Below are 20,525 nucleotides of genomic sequence, written 5' to 3'. Positions count from 1 at the left end.
CCTTGCAGTAAGAAAGTCCTGGGTTTGAATCCCAGCCTGGTTCTGTCTGCATGGGGTTTTCTGGTTCTCCATGTCCATATGTGGGTTCTCTCCGGGCGCTCCGGCTTCCTCCCACAGTCCAAAAAGATTTAGTGTGATTTATAACGGATGTTAATAATAAAAATAATTATTATTGTTATTAATATTACCATTACTATATATAAATAGATATATCTATCCATCTATCAATCAAAAGATATATCTATATATATATCTATATCTACGTGTATATAGATATATATAGATATATAGACCTATATATCTATGTATATAGATATATAGACCTATATATATATATATTTATATAGATCTATAGATAGATCAATCTATCTATATATAGATATAGATAGATCGATAAATAGATCTATAGATAGATCGATAAATAGATCTATCTATAGATCTATTTATCGATCTATCTACATATGTGATACCTTTCTATTCATTTGTTTAAGATCTGAATTTAATCAATACTAATATTAGTTGTGCAACAAATAACATCATTACTGATATTAACAATTTCAGAACAAGGTAGTATAAAATATATAAAATTTTATCATTAACATAGAGTTAACAAAGATTAGAGAAAATTTTGTTTTGCAAATGTTTATAAAATCTGAACAATTTCCTGCCAGAACCAAATTAATAATGGATAAAGACAATTTATATGGCAGCAGGTACAGAAAACCAAGGTAGAAATCTAATGTTATTCAATTCATGTTAAATAAATGGAAAAAACATTACTTATTAAATATTTGGTCATTATTTCAGTTTGAATCAGGCAGAACTTATCTGTTCGTTCCCATAGCAACGATCAGAAGCAGGACCCTCCCCAGAGCCACAGTGACCTCAGTGATGAGGTCACAGACGACATCATGAACATCACAACAGATCAAAGAAGTTCTGAGGCTTTAACTGCTTGAATCTCAACACATCAGTTAGAATCCAAACGCTTCAGTGAGTTTCAGATTTTGTGTCTAGTAAGGATTTTTGTGTTTCCAAGATGCCATACCCTTTAATTTTGCCACTTGGTTTTGGACTAGGATATCTGGTGACGACAGGGATGAGGAAAGTTTTCGACCATTTATTTCCTGGACACGACTCGGACGTAAGTACCTCCCAGGATTTTGAGAAAGATTTGTTTTGGGACGGGCTTCCAACGGTTCCCAGAGATAAAACTGACCCGGCTGGGGAAGTTTCTTTTCTCAAAAGTCAGAGTCGTTTCTCAACCTCCCAGGATGTTGACAGAGATTTGTTTTGGGACGGGCTTCCAACGGTTCCCAGAGTTCAAGCTGACCCGGCTGGGGAAGTTTCTTCTGAGGCAGATCTCAAAGCTCAGGCTTTGAGATCCACTATTTCATCTCCGGTGTGTTCAGAGAAAACATCGAGAAATGGCGCATCCTCCAGGGTCTCTGAATGTAAAAGTTCCTCAGACGGAGCGTCAGACTTAACACACAGGAAGCAGCAGAGGAGCAGCAGAAAGACTGTTAAAGACAAAACTGCCCCACACCAAGTACGTAATTCTGACAATGAGGAAAAACTTTGGGACCAGATTGTGAACTGTTCCCAAAAGAAAAACTACCCCGAATTGGATAGCTCACTGTTAGAAAGAGAGGAAAAACTTTGGGACCAGATTTTACTGAGTTCCCAAAAGAAAAACTACCCTGAATCGGGTAATTCAACCTCAGAAGAAGAGGAAAAACTTTGGGACCGGATTTTAATGATTTAACAAAAGAAAAACTGATCTAGATTATGAGGTTTTCTATGATGAACAAAAAGATTATCCTCAGATTCCAGCTGCCATAAAGACGACCTCTGTAGAGGACAACCTCTGCAAAAAGTTGCCCAACAGGTTCAGAAATCGTTCTCAGTTATTAAAGCTTTCTGAACCGGTTCTCAAGAAAATGTGTACAAAAGCGGGATTCATAATGAGAAGCAAACACATGAAGAGAAACGCCACACTCCACAGAAAATCCCACCTAATGGTTTCTCCTGCCACTAATCTCCAAAACAACAAAGCTGATTTTTTAGAGGAAGAGACATTGAATTTTGTGAATAAACTATCAAAAGTTAACATCCTGTTTGCAGGTTTCTCTCCGGGCGCTCCGGCTTCCTGCCACAATCTAAAGTCATCACTGTTTGGTTAATTAGTTTCTAAATTCTCCTTTGGTGTGAATAAAACATCAGTGTTGCACAGTGGCTCAGTGGGTAACACTGCTGCCTTGCAGTAAGAAAGTCCTGGGTTTGAATCCCAGCCTGGTTCTGTCTGCATGGGGTTTTCTGGTTCTCCATGTCCATATGTGGGTTCTCTCCGGGCGCTCCGGCTTCCTCCCACAGTCCAAAAAGATTTAGTGTGATTTATAACGGATGTTAATAATAAAAATAATTATTATTGTTATTAATATTACCATTACTATATATAAATAGATATATCTATCCATCTATCAATCAAAAGATATATCTATATATATATATCTATATCTACGTGTATATAGATATATATAGATATATAGACCTATATATCTATGTATATAGATATATAGACCTATATATATATTTATATAGATCTATAGATAGATCAATCTATCTATATATAGATATAGATAGATCGATAAATAGATCTATAGATAGATCGATAAATAGATCTATCTATAGATCTATTTATCGATCTATCTATCTACATATGTGATACCTTTCTATTCATTTGTTTAAGATCTGAATTTAATCAATACTAATATTAGTTGTGCAACAAATAACATCATTACTGATATTAACAATTTCAGAACAAGGTAGTATAAAATATATAAAATTTTATCATTAACATAGAGTTAACAAAGATTAGAGAAAATTTTGTTTTGCAAATGTTTATAAAATCTGAACAATTTCCTGCCAGAACCAAATTAATAATGGATAAAGACAATTTATATGGCAGCAGGTACAGAAAACCAAGGTAGAAATCTAATGTTATTCAATTCATGTTAAATAAATGGAAAAAACATTACTTATTAAATATTTGGTCATTATTTCAGTTTGAATCAGGCAGAACTTATCTGTTCGTTCCCATAGCAACGATCAGAAGCAGGACCCTCCCCAGAGCCACAGTGACCTCAGTGATGAGGTCACAGACGACATCATGAACATCACAACAGATCAAAGAAGTTCTGAGGCTTTAACTGCTTGAATCTCAACACATCAGTTAGAATCCAAACGCTTCAGTGAGTTTCAGATTTTGTGTCTAGTAAGGATTTTTGTGTTTCCAAGATGCCATACCCTTTAATTTTGCCACTTGGTTTTGGACTAGGATATCTGGTGACGACAGGGATGAGGAAAGTTTTCGACCATTTATTTCCTGGACACGACTCGGACGTAAGTACCTCCCAGGATTTTGAGAAAGATTTGTTTTGGGACGGGCTTCCAACGGTTCCCAGAGATAAAACTGACCCGGCTGGGGAAGTTTCTTCTCTCGAAAGTCAGAGTCGTTTCTCAACCTCCCAGCATGTTGACAGAGATTTGATTTGGGACGGGCTTCCAACGGTTCCCAGAGATAAAACTGACTCGGCTGGGGAAGTTTCTTTTCTCAAAAGTCAGAGTCGTTTCTCAACCTCCCAGGATGTTGACAGAGATTTGTTTTGGGACGGGCTTCCAACGGTTCCCAGAGTTCAAGCTGACCCGGCTGGGGAAGTTTCTTCTGAGGCAGATCTCAAAGCTCAGGCTTTGAGATCCACTATTTCATCTCCGGTGTGTTCAGAGAAAACATCGAGAAATGGCGCATCCTCCAGGGTCTCTGAATGTAAAAGTTCCTCAGACGGAGCGTCAGACTTAACACACAGGAAGCAGCAGAGGAGCAGCAGAAAGACTGTTAAAGACAAAACTGCCCCACACCAAGTACGTAATTCTGACAATGAGGAAAAACTTTGGGACCAGATTGTGAACTGTTCCCAAAAGAAAAACTACCCCGAATTGGATAGCTCACTGTTAGAAAGAGAGGAAAAACTTTGGGACCAGATTTTACTGAGTTCCCAAAAGAAAAACTACCCTGAATCGGGTAATTCAACCTCAGAAGAAGAGGAAAAACTTTGGGACCGGATTTTAATGATTTAACAAAAGAAAAACTGATCTAGATTATGAGGTTTTCTATGATGAACAAAAAGATTATCCTCAGATTCCAGCTGCCATAAAGACGACCTCTGTAGAGGACAACCTCTGCAAAAAGTTGCCCAACAGGTTCAGAAATCGTTCTCAGTTATTAAAGCTTTCTGAACCGGTTCTCAAGAAAATGTGTACAAAAGCGGGATTCATAATGAGAAGCAAACACATGAAGAGAAACGCCACACTCCACAGAAAATCCCACCTAATGGTTTCTCCTGCCACTAATCTCCAAAACAACAAAGCTGTTTTTTAGAGGAAGAGACATTGAATTTTGTGAATAAACTATCAAAAGTTAACATCCTGTTTGCAGGTTTCTCTCCGGGCGCTCCGGCTTCCTGCCACAATCTAAAGTCATCACTGTTTGGTTAATTAGTTTCTAAATTCTCCTTTGGTGTGAATAAAACATCAGTGTTGCACAGTGGCTCAGTGGGTAACACTGCTGCCTTGCAGTAAGAAAGTCCTGGGTTTGAATCCCAGCCTGGTTCTGTCTGCATGGGGTTTTCTGGTTCTCCATGTCCATATGTGGGTTCTCTCCGGGCGCTCCGGCTTCCTCCCACAGTCCAAAAAGATTTAGTGTGATTTATAACGGATGTTAATAATAAAAATAATTATTATTGTTATTAATATTACCATTACTATATATAAATAGATATATCTATCCATCTATCAATCAAAAGATATATCTATATATATATATCTATATCTACGTGTATATAGATATATATATAGATATATAGACCTATATATCTATGTATATAGATATATAGACCTATATATATATATATATTTATATAGATCTATAGATAGATCAATCTATCTATATATAGATATAGATAGATCGATAAATAGATCTATAGATAGATCGATAAATAGATCTATCTATAGATCTATTTATCGATCTATCTATCTACATATGTGATACCTTTCTATTCATTTGTTTAAGATCTGAATTTAATCAATACTAATATTAGTTGTGCAACAAATAACATCATTACTGATATTAACAATTTCAGAACAAGGTAGTATAAAATATATAAAATTTTATCATTAACAGAGAGTTAACAAAGATTAGAGAAAATTTTATTTTGCAAATGTTTATAAAATCTGAACAATTTCCTGCCAGAACCAAATTAATAATGGATAAAGACAATTTATATGGCAGCAGGTACAGAAAACCAAGGTAGAAATCTAATGTTATTCAATTCATGTTAAATAAATGGAAAAAACATTACTTATTAAATATTTGGTCATTATTTCAGTTTGAATCAGGCAGAACTTATCTGACCGCTCCCATAGCAACGATCAGAAGCAGGACTCTGCCTCAGAACCACAGTGACCTCACTGATGAGGTCACAGATGACATCATGTCAAAAGTCAGAGTCGTTTCTCAAGCTCCCCGGATGTTGACAGAGATTTGTTTTGGGACGGGCTTCCAACGGTTCCCAGAGTTCAAGCTGACCCGGCTGGGGAAGTTTCTTCCACTATTTCATCTCCGGTGTGTTCAGAGAAAACATCGAGAAATGGCGCATCCTCCAGGGTCTCTGAATGCAAAAGTTCCTCAGACGGAGCGTCAGACTTAACACACAGGAAGCAGCAGAGGAGCAGCAGAAAGACTGTTAACAAAGACAAAACTGCCCCAGACCAAGTACGTAATTCTGACAATGAGGAAAAACTTTGGGACCAGATTGTGAACTGTTCCCAAAAGAAAAACTGCCCCGAATTGGATAGCTCACTGTTAGAAAGAGAGGAAAAACTTTGGGACCAGATTTTACTGATTCCCTAAAAGAAAAACTGATCTAGATTGTGAGGTTTTCTATGATGAACAAACAGATTATCCTCAGATTCCAGCTGCCATAAAGACGTCCTCTGTAGAGGACAACCTCTGTAAAAGTTTCCCAACAGGTTCAGAAATCGTTCTCAGTTATTAAACCTTTCTGAACCTGTTCTCAAGAAAATGTGTACAAAAGCGGGATTCATAATGAGAAGCAAACACATGAAGAGAAACGCCAAACTCCACAGAAAATCCCACCTAATGGTTTCTCCTGCCACTAATCTCCAAAACAACAAAGCTGATTTTCTAGAGGAGGAAACATTGAATTTTGTGAATAAACTATCAAAAGTTAACATCCTGTTTGCAGGTTTCTCTCCGGGCGCTCCGGCTTCCTGTCACTATCTAAAAAGATTTAATGCGTTTATGATGGATGGATGTTAATAATAATAATAATTATTATTATTATTAATTATTATTATCATTACTCTATATAAATTGATATATCTATCCATCTAGCAATCAAAAGATATATCTATATACATATATATATATTTGTATATACAGTATATATGTATATATACTGTATATACAGTATATATACTATATATATATACGTATATACATAGGCCTGTCACGATGACAAATTTTGCTGAACGATTAATTGTCTCAAAAATTATTTCGATAAACGATATTGTTTGAATACCTTTTTACACTGATGTAATGGAAATTATGTAATAATGCATGTGATTTCCTGCCAAAGATAGATACACTTTTTTTTCCAAAAGAACACTAAACACTCGAACTGATAAACAAAACAACCAAAAACAAAATTAATTCTCAGTTTCCATTAACAAAAAATTTATTTGAAAAAAACCTAAACATAAAACCAAAGTGTAAATAAATACTGCATTCAACCAAAAGAGGACAGATTATGAAGTCTGTATATTATGTTGCCCTTCAGTAATAATTAGATTTAAATAGAGAAGATGGGCACATCCGACTACACGATGCAATAATTCACACTACATGATTTTTGCTCGTATTTTTTCCCTTACAACAATCTTAGAACGTTGGTCTTTCTAAGATTGTGTGGTGTGTTACGGTAGATCCTCGTTGCCGCCCCGATCTAAATCAGGGGTTTTCCCCGACTGGGAGCTTAACGCAGCCTGTTGAATGTGACAGTTAGCCAATCAGAAAGCGCGGATTCTCCTCCATGTTTTCTGAGGGGAAATTACTGAGGGGAATCCCAAACAGCTGACACGGAGCAACCCGAAGTCCAGCGGACATCGGAGATGATAACAACATTAATGTTTATTCAACATTTTGTGCAACGAATACAGAAATGACAAGGGGAGGAGTTGGAGCTAAATTCCTACCGCAGTTGATAAACCCGGTAACTTTTCAGCTGTTCTTCTTTAACGTGACGTAAATAGGTTATAATGATTTTCATTCAGTCAGGACTGACACTAGCCACATGCATTGCAGGTAGATTGTAGTAAAGCATTGATTAATGCCTGGTTTTAAAATTAGTTAACTGAACTTGCAGCCATTATTTTGTGCCCATTGTTGGACACCACACGGCAGGATTGAACCGTTATACCTAGGATTTCTGTCGGCTAATGTGTGGCCTGTCAGATTTTGAAAATCGGCCGACAGCTCTAAGATCGTGTAGTGTGCGCTGGGCTTTACACTGAGGAAATGAGGAAGGGAGGAGTCTATGGGAGAGCACTGGAGTTGAGCCTTTTTTTCATTCAGTGTCATTAACAGAAAGAGAAAAAGGCCGGAAGAGACGATAATGCCGATAATTAAAATGACGTTGATAGTTTTAATTTATCGTACGATTAATTGATTTATCGTTTATCGCGACAGGCCTATTGATACATTTTGATCTCCTGCTTCAGTGTCTGTCTGTCTGTGATTGTAAATCTGCACAACATTGGATCTCCTAAAATATGTTTAAAGTTACTAAATCTGGAGTAAGTTACCCCCAACCAAAACAAGACTGTATGTGTTCTTTTAGCTAACAATGCAAAAGCAGAACTTATGTATTGAAAAAGCTTTGTCTCCCTCCTCCCACAAGATGTTATGGAAAATCTTTCATCCTGTCTTGTATAATTATGATGTAATATTTTACTATATTTCCTTCACTGTCTCTCCTGATTTGGTCCCACAGAATTACAGTGGCATCAACAGGAACAAAATTCATGAAGACTGTGAGGAAAGTCTGTCAGAACACCCACATTGGAGAGAGGTCATACAGCTGTGACCAGTGTGAGAAGAGATTTACTCAAACACAATCTGACAGCCAATCAATGCATCCACACTGGAGAGAGGCCATACAACTGTGACCAGTGTGGGAAGAGATTTACTCAGAAACAGACTCTGACAGTTCATCAGCGCATCCACACTGGAGAGAGGCCATACAGCTGTGACCAGTGTGAGAAGAGATTTACTCAAACACAATCTGACAGTCCATCAACGCATTCACATTGGAGAGAGGCCATACAGCTGTGACCAGTGTGGGAAGAGATTTACTCACAAACACAATCTGACAGTCCATCAATGAATCCACACGAGCTGTGGCCAGTGTGAGAAGAGATTTACTCAGAAATAGACCCTGACAGTCCATCAACGCATCCACACTGGAAAGAGACCATTCAGCTGTGGCCAGTGTGAGAAGAGATTTTTTCAAAAACAGTCTTTGACAGTCCAACGCATCCACACTGGAGAGAGGCCATACAGCTGTGACCAGTGTGAGAAGAGATTTACTCAGAAACAGACTCTTGACAGTCCATCAACACATCCACACTTTAGAGAGGCCATAGAGCTGTTTCCAATTAGGCTTATTTGCCAAATTATTAAAGATACTTTTCATTTATCCAATGTTTCTCAACTAAAATAAGTTCGTTTTATTTGTCTGATGTAGTATTTCAATTTATATATCTTGTATATTTAGCTGCAAACAGAAAATCTTCATAATTACCAGAAATAAAGGTTTGAAAACATCAGCTTATATGGAACTAATCTAATGTGTTTTGTTTAGTGATGAAGTTATTGAAATAAACTTTTTAAAGAATAATTTATTGATTCATTGAATATATAATTGTTGTACACTTCATAGTACATCTTATCTCCCAGCTTATGTCTGAGTAACATGTAGACATTTGTTTAGGTGTTAGAAAATCACTAAAATGCACAAATTGCTGTACACCTTACTGATGAGGTCACGCTCCTCCTGCAGGTTAAAATAGGTCGGTGCAGTAGTGGCAACATGTTCAGATATTTTAATGGGAGTTAAGTTGACTTAGAAAGAGCCAGAGTCATTCCTCAAAATTAAAACAAGAAGATGAAATAAATGTTTAATATTTAATGTACTTCATTTTTATTATCACAGCTATGATTGATCACTCCTGAATCAGCAGTAACAAATAGACCATTAAAAATCAGAAATTTGTTGTTTCCATCGTCAGGATGAAACTAAAACAGTTTAATAACCTAAAATGTGTCTAGATAATTCAGAATAGATTCTCACTGTCAGTTACTGGTTGACTGGTTATTCTTCCAGATTAGCAAAGCTACGATCACGACTCCCAAAGCTAAAGAGACTCCAGTCACACCAAGTCCGATCTTCAGAGCATCTTCTACCTGGAAATGAAGAGAGAGGAACAGATCAATCCAACGCATTCGGAGAAACTTTTCACTCCCTTCTAACAGTCTGAACGGCTTGGTGACGTTTAATCACCTTATAGAGACTTCAGTGTATTCTATTTATTTTATGTGATCTAAACCGACACAGAGTAGAGGACAGTTATAATACCTGGTGTTTACAATATTTAACAAACAATTTTGAAAACTGGTGTGTATTTGTGTTCACCCCCTTTACTCTAGTAACCCAAAATAAAACCATTACAAAAGTCTCTTTGTTAGTAACCAGAATCCAGCTGTGTGTGATTTCATCTCAGTATGACTGCAGATGTTCTGGTTTCAGAGATTCCTTAGAGAACATGAGAGAAGAAGAAGCATCACGGATACAGAGGAAGGCAGCAGCAGGTCAGGGAGAACGCTGAGGAGACGTTTAAAGAACGGTTAGCTACTAAGACAACATCCTGCACTGCAAAAACAATTTTACAAAGTTTTTTGTCTACTTTCTAAATATGTTGTTACACTTTAAATCAGACTAAAATAACTTACAAGTAACTTTTCAGCAAGATATAGGAGTTTGTTTTAAGCATTAGTTCAACGGGCAGACATTTTTCTACATCGTAATTGAAACAGAGCTAATACTTTTTCATCAAGAAATTGACAAGCTCCTATATTTTGTTGAAAAGTTACTTGTAAGTTAGTTTTGTCATATTTTAAGTGTTCTAAGATATTTGCACTAAAAGCTTGGCCAAGACTTGGTGTTTTTGTAGTGAAGACGTCATAGATGGTTTTAGACAAAATCTCTTTCTGTTCAAACAGTTCAGTCCACGTTTGAAAAGTCCCGTGTTGTGTTTTTCATGAGTCTCTCAGTCTCCGACAGTAAACGTTTTAGTAAGCCTTTAACTGTGTTTAAATCTCATTTTAAGTTTGACTACTCTACATTTCTGGAGCATTTACAGCAGAGATGTCAAACTCTTTTTTATTTTCAGCCAAATCAAAAGTCTGAATGTTCTTAAAGGGCCGGTTGTGCCAGAATGTATTGATAAAACCCATTAAACTGTTAAAATATCAAGAAGTAGGTGTTTGTTTCAGTGTCAAATAATATTGAACTTCTTTTCACATTGATCAGTCCATCAAGGAGTTTGTGATCGTTTTTGTGCAATCAGAATCACAGATTTTGTGGTGCTAACTTAGAAATATTTGTAAGAAATGTTTACAATATTTCCGTCATTGCATGATGTTAAATGGGATTTTTTATTAAGTCACTTAAACTGAATGTCTTTGAGTTTAAGTGACTACTCAAAGATTTTACAGCAATTTTTGAGAAGAAATTGCAGTAAAATCAGAAAAAATGTGTGGATCTGTGGATTTTATGTGAATTTTGCAGATTTGTGAAAAGCTGGAGGAACTTATCGATGTAATTTAGAGCCTAAGGGCCACATATAAAGCTATGGTGGACCAAATTTGGCCCCCAGGCCTTGACTTTGATACATGTGATTTAGAGGTTGAGACTACGAAATGTTCCTAAGAACTGACTAAACGGACCTTTGGTGAAGAATCAGGTTTTGGCTCCAGCAAGTAGTTTTCCTCCTGCTCAGAAACTCCATCTGTCCTTCATATTCTCCGGTTTGGTCTCCATCAGACGTACCTGCTGGGACTCGGCGGCTCCGTAGCGCAACTCAGTGGCAAAATGTTCACAGTTGTAGTCGACAACGTTGTACGATCGAGTTGTGCCGACGAGTTTGTTGGCTTGTTCCACGATGACGTGGGCGGGGCGCGGCTGCTTCTCCTGGTCCATGTTGTTGTTGATGTGCCACTCGTCTGAGGAAACCACCTCCAGCAGCTTCTGCTTCAGAATGTTGTTTTTCCCCACTGGAAGGTTGATGGTGCTGAACGACGAGAAATTTCCTTCAAACAGAAACCAAATGACAGGAAAATGTTTATGGAATGAGAACGGTTCTGGTTCTGATGGTAGTTTGACTCGGGTTTAGTTTAAGGGTGTTCTGATATTTTCTGGGCTGCAGTTTGATGTTTTTAGCTGTAACAAGATTCATATAAACTCTTCTTCTCAGTGAACAGCAGAGTGTTTTAGTGAATGTGGCCTTGAAACAAAGTGGTTTCTGTTCTGGTAGCACCAGTTTGGACTGGACTCACCGTCCGGTCCCAGCAGATGGACGACGTAGCCGTCACCAACGTACACAGCCCAGTGTTCATAGACGTTGCGGAAAATCTCAATCAGGTCTCCAGGCTTCGGTTCATCTCCGTTCTGAGATTTAAAGGAAGAAAACGGCAAACAGAATAATTTCTATTATTATCATTTTAACCTTTGTCTCTCAGGCTGCTGGTAGTTTAGCTCCACGGTTTCATTTGCAGTTTGCACATTTTCTTTCTTAACTAGAAAGAAAACTATTTCATGATCAGAATGTCTCCTTCACTGAAGTTCTGCTATTTGTCTTACAGTATTAAAAACATATTCAACATTGAAGAAGCCACATCAAGCTCACTTAGTGCTTTTGGGCCTAAGCGTGTTTTGTTCTACTTTTGTGTCTGCATGGCTGAGAATGGTCGAAATGGGATCAAATGTTGATGGCTTATTTACATTAATGTTGGACAAATTTAAGAGACTAAGCCAAACCTTATGGGTTTTAATATGAACCAGATTAATGTTCATAAAATCTAGATTTTAAACTTTTGAGGTAAGTTTAGACACATCAGACCTTCTAAACAAACCTTTACGTTAAACATGTTTAAGCCAGCGTTGGATTTTAGACGTTTCTCTGGTTCAGCTCACCAGATAGAAATCAGCAGAAGAAAAGGAAATTACCTTTATTATCAAACAGAGCGGAAATTCAGATTTAAAAGCCAGTTTACACAAAATACCAAATAGTTTTAAAAATATATAAAAACCAAGATTAATGATAAAAATGTACTGAACAAGACTACAACATAATCAGTTCATGTGCCATTATCAAAATAGAAATATACAATCCTAAGTATGTGCAGGTGAACAGAATCATTTTTTAAAATATACAGATATGTGGCACTAATATGATTATCACTACCAGCCATCGGAACCGCTCTGCACACTGAGAAGGGAATGCTGCCCTCATGTGGTGGATCTGGGGTTTGCAGGATGCTGGACCTCATAGTAAAGCTGAAAAAACCTAATGGATCTTATTTCTGTGATTCTGCTAGGGAAAAACTTTCTACCTCCTCTTTATCTTTGCTTTCTAGTGAAAACTATATTAATGATTAATCTTCACATCTGTCTCTGTGTCCTCTGGTAAACACTGAGCGAAAATCATCAGAAAAGCACGTAGCATGAATTCATATTAAAAGTGAAGAAAACGAGATTTCAAGTTTCTGTCTGACCGCAACAATAAATCATCCTGGATTAAACTCACATGATTGATGACAACATTTACATGTTGAGACTGAATGTCATCTTTAATATTTTTAAGTTGCAGCTTTAAAACTTCACCCCAACCAGCTGCTGTCGGTACACACGGAACATGTTAGAAATTATAAACTGAAAAATCAAAACAGGAAATAATTTTTCTCACCTTGTCAGTGATTGGTTCCTTTGCAGGTTCTTCTGTAAAAGGATTGAACATTTTAAAAGAAAATGTCCAAGTTAAGCATTGCATTATACTAAATCTTAGATAAAATTAAATTTATATTAGCAGGATGAGGGAGTTGTAACACTACAGAAAAAATATGATGTAACTTTTCTCTAAGTTTTATACAAGAGAAATAAAACAAACCAGAATATTTAAATAAAACTTACGGCTTCCCGTAGAGTCCATGATCTGTGGCGTCAAACTGAGGAGAAAGATCTGGTTGAACAAGTCAAAAGAAAGTGTTTTAAAAGAAAATCAAAGATTTATAAGAGCAAACTTGTCCTCATTCACAAAGTTTTTAAAAAGAAATATGTATGGGAACTTTAAGTTTCTTTAAAGCTTTCTCAACTTTTCACTGAATCTGTATAATCTAAAATACAAAAGATCACTTTTCTAACTTTGCCAACATTAAATTGATTTAATAATAAGTTCAGAGTGATGTTTTGCTCACCTGTCCAGCTCTGTGTCTTCACCTCACCCTGAGATAATCACAATAAATACAAAATATGAAAGCCTTTCAACTAAATCCAGGTGTGGCTCAAAAATGAGAAAAACAAAAAGTAACATAACCTGTTATGACTCTACCCTGAACCGAACTACACAATGTTTTTAAATTGTTTTACTGATTAATATGAAATACTTTTTCTACCTATGTAGGATTCTTGATCTCAGAAACTCAAGTTATGAATTTTATCTTTGCTTTCTATGAAATCTGTGGACAGGATATGACATGAAAACTAAACGTCAGCTGAAAGAAAGATGCATTTCTTTAGATACTGGCAAAGATAATGATCACACCCAGGAGATTAAGAGAGATTCCTCAGTCACCTGCAGGACATGAAGTCATTACATTGTGTTGTGTGATCCACCTGAAACATAATAATGAAACATTAATTTCTTCTAATTAAAAAAAATTATCTCTGTACATAGATATTTTTTAATGATAAAGCAGAGGAAGTCAGTAAATATGTTTGATTTCTTCGGCAGAGAGTAGTAGGCTGTGATCTACAGAAATGAGTTATTTCAGAATCAGCCTGGTGACAAAAAAAAATATATTAAAGTGTGTGTTAAGCATGCTGTGTTTTTTTAGCCACATTTTTAGCATGTCATCAAGTGAATATACTTATTAAGATTATATTAAAAATGTAAAATAAATTAATTTTTAACAAGATGCTTCTAATACATGTTTTAAAAATATATTTTGATACACTTTCTGAAAGTGTATTTTGTCTAGAAAATACTTTAATTTTTAATTAGATATATTACTAACATTATGCTTCATTTTAAATGTACATTTTAAAAAATATATGACAAGTACATACAAACAATTTCTTTTTTTTAAGTCTACTTGAAGTCTATTACTGGTAGAAACAAAGGACATGCTAACCCACACCAAAGGACAATTTAGAGATTAGTTAACTAAGCAGGAATGTTTGTGGACTGTAGCAGGAGTACCCAGAGAGAACCCACTCATTGGTTGGGAGAACATTCAGAAAATACTGAAAGGCTGGGGATTTGAACCAATGTCGCTATCAACCAAACAATCAATCAACAGTAGTTTTCAGCAGACATTCATAATAATAATAAATCAAGGCAAAGTCAGCATTTAAAAACCAGCCACTGCTTAAAAATACAATGTTAAGAGATATTTACACCAGAACTGCCATGAACGTTCACATGCACAAAATAAAAACAAACAAACAAACAAACAAACCAAACAACAATTACCCTTCTTAAAATTGTTTAGGTGTTCTGAATCAGACCCTTGGTTCTATATATATATATATATATATATATGTGTGTGTGTGTGTGTGTGTGTGTGTGTGTGTGTGTGTGTGTGTGTGTGTGTGTGTGTGTGTGTGTGTGTGTGTGTGTGTGTGTGTGTGTGTGTGTTATGTATGTATATATATATATCAAACGTTTCTCATATATTATAGATAAATGTTTCATGGTTTTATAAAACTGAACTTTTCATTGGCTAGAGAGAAACGCTCTGGTCCACCAATAGGATGATGTACAACAATTCAGACAATTTTAGACTGTAAGATCCATCCATCCATCCATCCATCCATCCATCCATCCATCCATCCATCCATCCATCCATCCAGCCAGCCAGCCAGCCAGCCAGCCAGCCAGCCAGCCAGCCAGCCAGCCAGCCATCCATCCATCCATCCATCCTCTAACACCCTTGTCCCTAATGGGGTCAGGAGGGCTGCTGGTGCTGATCTCCAGCTAACGTTCTAGGCGAGAGGCGGGGTCACTCTGGACAGGTCTCCAGTCTGTCGCAGGTACATGTACATATACTTACTAAATATTTCAGTCACTAAGTGCTAGTGAGCAGAAGGACTTTTCTGTCCACCCTGTTCACTCTACTGCTCTGCTTGGTGGTTTGAGAGGATTTTGGATAAAATGTTGCAGACAGCAGAGCAGGTCTTTCATAGATCCACCTAAAAAGAATCTGAATACATTTACAGCATAAACATGTAGTTAAAAAACCTGCATAAACATCAACATGATTTATTTAATTTAGGCAAGTTTTGTCCATTAATACTTGATTGTCATGTAAGAGGATTGTAATATTGTAGCAAAGACAGATGGTTTTTAGAACTCCCTATCATATTGAAGCAATATAAAGAGATCCAATTGAAGGAAACCATGAACAACTCTCTCTCTTTGTAGCTAATAATCCTAATAATTGACATACAAAAACTTTCTTTTACCCTGATCCTCCTGGGTTTCTACTTCTGAGGTTTGACATCTTTAGCCAGGCAACATTAATTACTTCCAAGTAGTCACCTGAAATTACAAATCAGAAAAAGCAGTACTTTAATCAAATCTATTAAAGCAAAAATTCAAATAGTATATTATTGATAGTATCAACCACTAGTAATGTTCATTAAGGATTTAATCAACTGTCATCTGGATTAGACCTTTAATCCAAAAATCGGTGATGCATTCAGGAACAGATGAGAACTAATGTTTTTAAACATGAAAATGAATCCTTTGGAGGTTTTAATATGCGTTTCAGTATGTTGAATAGAGGATATAATGGGCCTGGTCGATGTAGCCCACTTACAGAGAAGATCAACATTTCATCACACCTATTGAAATGTTCGCACATTTTAAAAAACATCTTATCTATATGTACATTACCTTTAAATCATTAAGCGGGAAAGTTATTTTTAATCTAAGTAGGCAATTGTAATAGCTGCACAGTATTTTATTGTATTTGATCTACTATAGGTGAGGTGTCTACATAAAGGTCTACATACAGGTGGGTCTCAATAACTTAAAATATCTTTGAAAAGTTTATATTTTAGTAATTTGATTCAAAGGTTGAAACTTGACTCTTGAGATTTACCACATACCTTTTGTAGTAGTCTTATGTTAAATTGCTTTTCTGGAAAATAAATTATCTTTTTTTTTTTTTACTTATTTTTCTTTTTAACCCATTGAACATTGAATTGAAAATTCATGTGCAGTTTTAGTGTACAAGAGAAATGTGAGCCTTGCTAAGCCATAACATTATTAAACTATAATATTTTTACTTTATATTAAAAATATAAATTTCAAAATACCACATTGTTTTGAGTATTTTGTATAGACCAGGTTTTGTGATATGGATGGAGCTCATGGAAATCAGTGTTCAGCACTGTGTTTACAACATTTACCAAAATGGCCTCTACTTTCAGTAAAAATGTAGAATGCTCTAAAACTGTGGAGCAAATTTAGAAACTGGGTCTTTAATTTAAGGTGACTCATAGTTTATGCAGGAAGAACACATATTTATTCGCAGACACAGTTCTCCATCAAAGAATGGATTTTAGAAATCCGCGATTTTCGTCATTCCAACACAAAATATACATTTTAGCTCCGTTTTCCGACGACCGTTGAATGTATCACATCTCGCGCTGTAGGTCTCTTATTAAGAGAACAACTAAATTCGGACATATTTGTGATCGTTTAAGTGGTAAAATTTCTATTTATTTGCTCTCCGTTAAGTTTAAAAGTAAAATGTTACGATTACTTAAAGGTATTTTTAAGTAAATGTCGAACACAACTTGGAAATAAACCAATGTTTAGGAATGTTTGCTAGCATTTCCGTGGTAAGTTCTGTTTAAAAATGTTTCGGCTAGCCAAAGCTATGAGCATTATAGGGCTAGGGTTAGCCAAAGCTATGAGCGTTGTAGGGTTAGCCAAAGCTATGAGCATTATAGGGCTAGGGCTAGCCAAAGCTATGAGCGTTTTAGGGTTAGGGTTAGCCAAAGCTATGAGCATTATAGGGCTAGGGTTAGCCAAAGGTATGAGCGTTATAGGGCTAGGGTTAGCCAAAGCTATGAGCGTTATAGGGCTAGGGTTAGCCAAAGCTATGAGCATTATAGGGCTAGGGCTAGCCAAAGCTATGAGCGTTTTAGGGTTAGGGTTAGCCAAAGCTATGAGCATTATAGGGCTAGGGTTAGCCAAAGGTATGAGCGTTATAGGGCTAGGGTTAGCCAAAGCTATGAGCATTATAGGGCTAGGGTTAGCCAAAGGTATGAGCGTTATAGGGCTAGGGTTAGCCAAAGCTATGAGCGTTATAGGGCTAGGGTTAGCCAAAGCTATGAGCATTATAGGGCTAGGGCTAGCCAAAGCTATGAGCGTTTTAGGGTTAGGGTTAGCCAAAGCTATGAGCATTATAGGGCTAGGGTTAGCCAAAGGTATGAGCGTTATAGGGCTAGGGTTAGCCAAAGCTATGAGCGTTATAGGGCTAGGGTTAGCCAAAGCTATGAGCGTTATAGGGCTAGGGTTAGCCAAAGCTATGAGCGTTATAGGGCTAGGGTTAGCCAAAGCTATGAGCGTTATAGGGCTAGTGTTAGCCAAAGCTATGAGCATTATAGGGCTAGGGCTAGCCAAAGCTATGAGCGTTATAGGGCTAGGGTTAGCCAAAGCTATGAGCGTTATAGGGCTAGTGTTAGCCAAAGCTATGAGCATTATAGGGCTAGGGCTAGCCAAAGCTATGAGCGTTTTAGGGTTAGCCAAAGCTATGAGCATTTTAGGGTGTCTATCTTATGATAAATATTTTAGAGGTGATATTAGCCATTGTAAAGTTATGTTTTTAAGCTTACTAATACCAATGTCTTCTCCATACAGTATATTAAAATAGACGTGAATGGCAGCAAATGTAATTTAGGTATAATTGTAGAAATGGTAGATTCATTAGTTTTGATTACACAACTTTGAACCAAATAATTATTTAGATTATAAAAATGTATAAAGTAATGTTAAATACTTATTTTCATAAGTACATCCTCTAATACAATTTTGTTTTAATATTTGAAGTTTTCAGGACAATATAGAGAGCTTTCAGTATTTAGCTGTATTTAAAACACTGCAGGATGAAAACTAATGGTTGTTAAAAAATTTTTATGTTGACTCAATTTCAAAGTCCTGTTCTGAGAATTAGTAGCTACAATAAAATAATCAACATTCATTAATTTGTTCCTTAAATGCCTGGTGTATCTAATTAAAATCATACCTAAAATAGTTACAACGTTCAAATGAATAATCTCAAATTAATTAAGCATCTGAATGGCAGCAGAAAAACAAGTAATACATGTTTTTATACAATTAGATATACATTAAAGGGTAACATGGCTGACAAAACAAAACAAAAAAAGTAAAAAATGATCATTTTGGTTGTTCTTGGTCGTTCTTTGTTTTGCTTGTAATAGTCATTTAGGCCAAGTTTATTAATGAGTTTTGACATTGTTTAACAATAAAAAAAACATGCAGCGCTTTATGACACAAAGTGCTTTCAGAGTAAATATGTTTTTAAAGTGAAATAAAAGCAGAAAAAAAGCCCTGACAGCTGTATTATTTAATACTTTGTATAGAATTAATCTACCAGTTATAAAACAATTCACACAGTTTAAGGGTCAGTTTGGTTTATTGTTCTTGATTTTTTTTTTTCTTTTAATGTTATCAGACCCAAACCAAAAGACCATCAGGAATAGTAAAGCCATCATTTATAGTTTGCATATCAGTTATTCTCAATGTCATGTCATGAATAAAATCAATGGTTAATAACTAAAAATTTCAGCGCTGGAGGACTGAATCTGAGAAATTAATTGTTTTTCACAGATTATATTAAAAGTATAGATAATACAAACTCAGTGTAGCTGTTTGTTTCTTTAGCTTGTGCTGCAAGCTAGTGAGTGGGTGGAAAAATATTCTTAGACCTCATCATCTCAAAGATCCTTGTTTTCTTAGAAAGTTATTTACTTTGGTATTATTTCTCTGTTGAAGGCGAATTTCTACAGAGTTTTTACATGAAATGTTGAGAAGCTGAATCAGGTGGATCTCGAAGGAAGGACGATTATTTATAAACCAGAGGCAGATCGTTAACGTATTATCAATACCCGAGTGAAAATCTGCTCCTGCTGAGACTCAGCGAATCATCAGATACAGAAAATGAATGAAAGCAGCGCCGTTTGGTAGGTTTGATGTATCTGTTTAATACCTTTACTTGTAAAATTAATATTATATTGTTTTGCTAACTTTACAGCGTCAGTTTTTGTGCCGTCACTGTAGAGTATTGTACAGAGCAATCAGATCCAAACAGTTTTCTGCGTTTTTAAAAATTATAAGCATATTTCAAGTCTGTACTTCTATATTTTTAAATATAAAATGATTGATAATTTGATCAGGTACTTAGTACTTTCTACCAAATACTTTTTTACTCGTCATTTCTTGGAAGGCTACTTTACACTTGAATAAAAATATGTTGACATATAGCTTCTTTTACTTGAGAACAATTTTTGGGTACTCTACCCATCTCTGGAAAAACTAATAGAAAAATTGATTGCTGCATTTGAAGTGAAAGGCCTGTCAATAATTAGAAAGTATTTTCAGGAAGTTGTTGTAGACTGTGACTTGTGTTTATGTGTTTCTGCCTTCAGTAACGCTTCTAATGAGGCTGAGATGGATGAAGAGGCGATGCTTTCAGACCAGGAATCTGTCAGTTTGCTGCAGGATCTTCCTGCTTTCCAAAGCAGATCGTCTGCCGTTTCAGGTTCTCATGAGATTAAAAACAAACCGGAGCTGAATCAGCAGAAAAGAGGGAAACTGAAGTCCTGCAGAGGTGAAAAGTCTGCGTCTTCATCACGATCAGGTGAGCTGGAAAAACATTAAAGCTTCATGTTTATCGAGATTATATTAGAGATTTTTTATTTGTTGGGTTCTGTTTGCTCAAAGCAAAAGTTCCAACTGAAAAGAAGCTTCACAAGAGAAACGCGAAGGGAGAGACTCTTCTTCACAAAGCGTGTCAG

At 36.1% G+C, this 20,525-nt stretch overlaps 1 protein-coding gene across 1 annotated transcript; it reads right to left on the bottom strand.

Moving 5' to 3' along the window:
• Nucleotides 1-9,056: 9,056 nt before the first annotated feature.
• On the bottom strand, nucleotides 9,057-13,404 carry LOC102228999 (HRAS-like suppressor 3). Its single transcript, XM_014472423.2, has 5 exons — nucleotides 13,386-13,404; nucleotides 13,162-13,193; nucleotides 11,753-11,864; nucleotides 11,247-11,506; nucleotides 9,057-9,601 (listed from the first exon to the last, which is right to left on the bottom strand). Exons 1-5 carry the CDS (start codon nucleotides 13,402-13,404, stop codon nucleotides 9,491-9,493), a joined length of 534 nt encoding a protein of 177 aa, XP_014327909.2. The 3' UTR covers nucleotides 9,057-9,490.
• Nucleotides 13,405-20,525: the final 7,121 nt, after the last annotated feature.

Source organism: Xiphophorus maculatus, chromosome 12, assembly GCF_002775205.1.
Source record: "Xiphophorus maculatus strain JP 163 A chromosome 12, X_maculatus-5.0-male, whole genome shotgun sequence".
Taxonomy (NCBI): Eukaryota; Metazoa; Chordata; class Actinopteri; order Cyprinodontiformes; family Poeciliidae; genus Xiphophorus; species Xiphophorus maculatus.
The sequence above is the reverse complement of the archived record's forward strand: the minus strand, read 5'-3'. Positions and strand labels throughout refer to the sequence as shown.

Bases quoted from the DNA above. Each gene is read 5' to 3' on its own strand.
- LOC102228999 (XM_014472423.2), bottom strand. The intron at 11,507-11,752 runs GTGAGTCCAGTC...TTCTGTTTGAAG, and splicing joins CCATCTGCTGGGACCGGACG to GAAATTTCTCGTCGTTCAGC. The intron at 9,602-11,246 runs GTACGTCTGATG...CTTCATTTCCAG, and splicing joins GAGCCGCCGAGTCCCAGCAG to GTAGAAGATGCTCTGAAGAT.